At 36.7% G+C, this 6,056-nt stretch overlaps 1 protein-coding gene across 2 annotated transcripts; it reads right to left on the bottom strand.

Moving 5' to 3' along the window:
• Positions 1-382: 382 nt before the first annotated feature.
• Positions 383-3,113, bottom strand: LOC127836542 (acetylcholinesterase-like). 2 transcript variants are annotated; one of them, XM_052363195.1, is made up of 3 exons: positions 1,474-3,113; positions 1,018-1,217; positions 881-936 (listed from the first exon to the last, which is right to left on the bottom strand). In XM_052363195.1, the coding sequence occupies exons 1-3, from the start codon at positions 3,042-3,044 to the stop codon at positions 887-889; spliced, it is 1,821 nt and encodes a 606-aa protein (XP_052219155.1). In that variant the 5' UTR covers positions 3,045-3,113; the 3' UTR covers positions 881-886. The 2 variants fall into 2 exon arrangements, with proteins under 2 accessions (XP_052219156.1, XP_052219155.1); XM_052363196.1 differs by having other exon boundaries at positions 383-1,217.
• Positions 3,114-6,056: the final 2,943 nt, after the last annotated feature.

Raw genomic sequence — 6,056 nt, 5'->3', positions numbered from 1 at the left:
TAAAAAGAAACAATTAATCGCCAGAAGGTGGAGATGCCATTTTGATGTAAATTATTGAAGTTTCTGAACAACATTTGTAAATATATCATTAATCTGAAATTGTACCAAGTTATTTTAATGTCATAAATCATTGCTGATTTCAAGGTAAATTTGCGTTAAAAAAAATTATGTTTTGTGTATAATGATGAAACAATTATGGATATATCAGCATTCTTAACCACGTTTTGTTTCAGTAAAGATATCGGGTATATGATATTGCCTTTTTTAATTATAAATTATCGATGTAAAGCTAACAAAATGCCTTTTTATATTTCCGATTTCGAAAGATGGTATTAATGCCAAAAACATAACAAAAACGACAGACATCGTAATTAAGCCGGTACACATAAACATCTATGCAGAATTTACAATTGTTCGTACTCGCAACAAAACTCATTGCCATTGCGTATTGTGTTTTTATGGTATGTTATATTTATATCGGAATAGTATGTGTTTGCAACAAGCAGGTAATACAATATGACACCATTTGAATGCATTATACTTAGAAAAGAATCAAAGGCAGGCTACATTTTACATACTATAAAACCACCCTATGTTTCTACTTCTTATATGTTAAGTTACTCATTTCATGTGTAGCATCATCAGCATGGTCCATACAACTCCAACAACAGGTTTCGCTGTGAACTGTCCAATGTAAGTAACTCATGGCATGTGTAGCAGCATCAGCATTGTCCATGCAACATCAACAACAGGTTTCACTGTGAACTGTCCGCTGCTAGTAACTCATTGCATGTGTAGCAGCATCAGTATTGTCCATACAACACCAACAACAGGTTTCACTGTGAACTGTCCGCTGTTAGTAACCCAATGTCAAGTACCGTCTAACTCATTTCATGTGTAGCATCATCAGCATTGTCCATACAACACCAACAACAGGTTTCACTGTGAACTGTCCGCTGTTAGTAACTTATTGCATGTGTAGCATCATCAGCATTGTCCATGCAACACCAACAGCAGGTTTCACTGTGAACTGTCCGCTGTTAGTAACTCGATGTTGAAGACTGCTCAAAAGCGCCAATCGTTCTGATTTGTAATGCTGCTTTATGGAAGTGTCCGTTAAGTTCAGTTTCAGCTCTAGATAATAGCCAGTGTCTGTTTGGTATTGCGGCCATGAGGGGACAGTGAGCTCATTGGAAGCGTTCCTGTTGTTAGGACTCCTTGAAATTGACAACGTAATAAAATTAAAGATAATTTATATCACAAGTCTTAAAGTTATTTGTTCATTCAAAAACTAACTCGATATGTATTTAATAATTAACAACGAATCATTTACATATTTCATTACGGAATACGCATTCATTGAGATATTACAAACATAAACTATACTAGTACGTTATAATACGATATATTTCCTACTGATGTTGCATAGGTTTTCATAACATAACGCTAATAAATAAAATTTGAAATACAAACCCATATTTCGCAAAGTTGGTCCACAATTGCATCAATATTTTCGACATCTCAATATCTTCGGGCGTCGGATAACGCGGATATTCTTCAAAATAAGGGCTCGTGTATTTGACATTGAGGTCCTCTGTAAATCCATACAGGACGGGTAACTCGTATGTATGCGGCACGCCTGGAATCCATTTGACTTGACGCGCAAAAGAAGGCTGTTGGTCGTAGAAATAGAAATAAGTTTTGCCAGCTTTCTCCATTCTCCGTTTTGCAAGCTCGCTATGTTTGTCACATGCTAATATCGTTGGTATCGCAAAAATAATGTCGGTGCGAAATTCTAAATAAGCGTACCTAGCCACTTCAGTAGTATCCCATTCTGTTGATGTGTGTTTAGGTACATTTGTATACTGATGGACTAACTCGTCTAAACGATATTCTGACACTTTTTTTTCATGAGTTGGATCGACGTAAGCTACAATTTTATCTTTTAAATCAATTTTGTCTAGGTATTCAGGTTCCATAATGTCGTAAAATCCATCTTGGCTAGTAATCCCACTCATGAAGTCGATTTCAGAAAAGAAATCGAGCTGATCAGAAATTGTCTGAGACAAACCATGTGACATCAATTTTGGATGTTCAAAAATAAATTCATTGTCGATAGAAGGGGCAAACCGCCAACCTTGCATTGTGAGATAAGCACTGTTTACCTTGCGGAGACATTCCATGATAACACTGTAATCCTTACCCAAATTGCATCCCGTGTTGTTCACGACTTCGTCAAATTGCTTTGATGGCGCATTCTGTACAGACCAACCCGCTGTTGCTACACCGCTCTGGGCAATTACTCTGTGAATAAGTCCCCTATTACCGAGAAACATAGCCTGGTAGTGGACGGCTGCTCCTCCTGCAGAATTTCCAAACAAAGTGACTCTAGTTTTATCGCCACCAAAGTATCCTATATATTGGTTGACCCATTTGATAGCAAGGTGCATGTCCCATAGGCCGTAGTTTCCTTCACCGGTCTGACCGGAAGATAAAAATCCAAGAACATCAAGACGGTAGTTTAGAGTGACCAAAATCACGTCGTTGAACGCACAAAGGACATCACCCGAAAAAATATTAGCCCCTCCGACGCTGAAGCTTCCTCCGTGAATGTAAATCATTACCGGGTAAATGCCGCTCGCGTTGACACCTCGTCCCGGGCAATAAATATTTAAATACAAGCAATCCTCGCTTTGTTCCAACGTTATATTCCTCAATGCGCCAGGCGGTTGTACGCACTGGAGACGGTGAAATGTCGCATTGTGAATATGGTCGTTCTTAAACTCCATTGGTAAGGGTCGGCGAAACCTCAGGTCATTCACGGGTGGCTTTGCATATGGTACTCCCTTGAATGCAGTGTAAAATTTGCGAGATTTATTTAAAGTTATTATATCGGAAAGTCCATTAAAAATACCCAATGGCGTCTCGACGGACACTTGTTCCGCGCTGTCCTGCGATTGTATAACTGGTATCGCCAACAATAAAAGTAATACAGAACAGCAAACGAAACGCGTCATTTTCATAAACTCCATTTTTATTGTCATTTAAACACACGAAATGTCCTTTTATTCACATTTATTTTCCTATCGATTACAAGATGCCAACATCGCAGTCTTTTCGATACACGTATTCTTTTAAAAGAGAAAGATCAAGATCTCTGCCTTGAAGTTTATCTCACCTGTCAAACAAGTATAATACGACTTACGACACAAGCCAGATGCTTTATATAAACATTCAAATCATCCGCACGTCCGTAATGAAACGGTTTCTAATTATACCGAAACACGGATGCTCTACGGTTACTCTCGTCTGTTTAAAACAAGCATAAACACTGTATAGGATAACACTAACAGCATGTACATGCTCGTCTGTATGCACTCTTAAATGAATTCACGTTTCCATTTGCTGGAACATTCGCATATAAATAGCCTACGTTCATTTATCATTTAAACAAATCACATCGTTCAGGGCTAACTACAACTACTTCGGATGAAACTATTTAAGGCGTTCATTATATTTAAAAGCTAATAAACACAAGTAATCTATCGAAGGTTAACAGCATCACTCGCTATTCGGAAGGTTCAAACGCGATCATTTGACTGGATCGATCTTTACCACGGCAATCGACCATAAATACCTATCGATTGTACAAAACATAATGACACATTTAATTTACTATGCTTTCTAAAATGTAATCGAAGTTCGTATACTCGTTGAGTAATATTTCAAAGCGCGTGTGTTGCATGCAATACCACTGCTCAAAAACAAATCACATGAACCTTGCATACAATTTAATGTGGTGTTTTCTTAAACAGAAATCATTTCGGCATAGCTGTTAAACAAAAGTTTTAACCCTTCTCAATAGCTAATATAATGCTGAGTCAATGTTTGGGGATTTCAAATATAAATAAATCTTAACATTGCATCGCACACGCTAATCTTGGACGTTACTATCCTTCTAAACTGCGCAAATAAGTAACTTTCTTTAAACAAAAAATACCATAAGAGCCGAAAGTGTATTCCCGATTAGAATGCGCGAATTGCACTGTCTCATCTCAGGCATCCTTTAAGCACATGCATTATGCCCCGATTTCCCAAAACGAGACTTATTAACAATAAGGTCTGTGGTCAATACTGGTAATGATGTCTAATGTTCTAACATTAGCAAAAAGGTGGAATGGTTGAAACAATTTACCATACAAATAATGATTCGTTTATTATTTCATGTGATTATGTACCTGATTTAGTTAATATGCGTAATCATATGGTATCAACTAAAATTATCCAATTGTCATGTATACTGAGAACTTTATGCTCGCGCTTTCATGTCACTAGGGTAATGTAGATGTGCCTTCTGTTATAATTATCAGGGAGAACGTTCCTAACTTCATTAGTCATAACACAGTAAATTAATGAACAACAAACTCAAACTTCTAGTATTATTCCATGTCTAGACTCAAATCCATTCATATGTTCTCTTAGCTCGTGACTTTTTTATAATCTGCCTTACTTTCCCAATTTGGATGTTGTGATAGTGCGGAATGACACTGATAAGCTCCTAACGTTTAATTTATATGTATTATGACAATTGTTGAAATATATGACAAACAGACTATGCCGAGCAACAGAACAGACCAGACCTCGCTTATATATAACGTGAAACGCTGAGAACATAATATCCAGTTCTGATAAATGATGTCCACCATGTCCCGATGACAACAAAGAAAGCAGTCTCAATGAAGTTTCTATAATATATACTACAAATTAAAATACTGTTTGAACCACTGTGCTACGGCAACATGTAATTTTCCCGTTTACGCTTTTATGAAGGCAACATTGTCAGATAATTCAATCACGATCACCCTCTATAAGAAGCAAAGGGAACATGGCTTTTGCAAACAGCATAACACCAGAACAGCTGTTTGCTGCTCTTCTGTATCTGAGGGTTGGAAATTAAGCCTTTAAAACTTTAATCTAGTAAGAAAAGTCTTAAATTAAATATAACTTTCTGATCGACTACAAAGGCGTGAAAATACGTATCTAAGTGGTAAAGGGTTAAGATAAGTTATATTTAAATTGCATTCCAGAGGGGCTAAACGTTAACGGAAAAACAAACATAGTGTTTATTTCGGAAGAGGGCGGATTACAAGAAAACGAAAGGTTGGCATTGAATGGTAATGGCATTGAGGCGGATTATAACTTTAAATTGGAAATTTAACAGTAAATGTATTACTACACCAGAAACATTTGGTTAATAAAGCCTTTCAGATCATTAATACATTCTTATTTTAGGGCATTGACTTTGACATAAACCCAAAACTAGTTTGTCACTTGTTTGATTATTGTGTAGGTTGTGTATTAAATAATGTTCTAGAAGAACGGGGTTTCACAAAGTAAGATGATAGTGAATGAATACATAAAAATGGATGTAGAGAACTGCTCCAGGATAAAATCAGGGATAATAATATTTTCGCTAGTGGCACAGTCAGGTGTTAGAATATTTATTTTTCTAGATCATGACTGGAAGAAAATGATAATCCACCGTAAGCAGGAAATGTCCTGTTAGTTTAATACTTTTACACCGTTTGTTAATATTTCAAAAATGTTAAACGCTAACACATGTTTGCAAGTAATAACGAATCATCATGGAAAGGTACATGCCAGAGAATAAAACACATATTCTAAGACGGCACGTGCCAAATTTCAAATAAACAAAGACGAAAATCGTCTATGGTTTTTTTCTGCAATAATTATGGGCGGAGCTTATACACTGAATGCAGGCGCTGTATCTAAACACAAAATGCCGATACATTCTCCACCAGCGTAATAATCCGGTATTTTATGAATGAAAGTCATTGAGGGCGGAGATCTGATCGACAGAACAGCCTAAAGTTATTTTATGGGCTGTACTTCACATAAAATAGTACGCAAGAAAAATAAGATACAGTGTATAAATCATTAGTAAAAACCGTGTTAGAATCGAAATAATTCGTGCTTCGCACTCGTGATTTAATCCCTATGCAGCTAAACTTCCTGCCGTGGGTTATTCGACAACA

Source organism: Dreissena polymorpha, chromosome 6 (genome assembly GCF_020536995.1).
Source record: "Dreissena polymorpha isolate Duluth1 chromosome 6, UMN_Dpol_1.0, whole genome shotgun sequence".
NCBI classification, from domain to species: Eukaryota; Metazoa; Mollusca; class Bivalvia; order Myida; family Dreissenidae; genus Dreissena; species Dreissena polymorpha.
The sequence above is the reverse complement of the archived record's forward strand: the minus strand, read 5'-3'. Positions and strand labels throughout refer to the sequence as shown.

Coding starts and splice junctions, on each gene's coding strand:
- LOC127836542 (XM_052363196.1), bottom strand. CDS start 3,044: ATGACAATAAAAATGGAGTTTATGAAAATGACGCGTTTCGTTTGCTGT. Junction 1,218..1,473: donor ACCAACTTTGCGAAATATGG/GTTTGTATTTCA, acceptor GTCAATTTCAAG/GAGTCCTAACAACAGGAACG.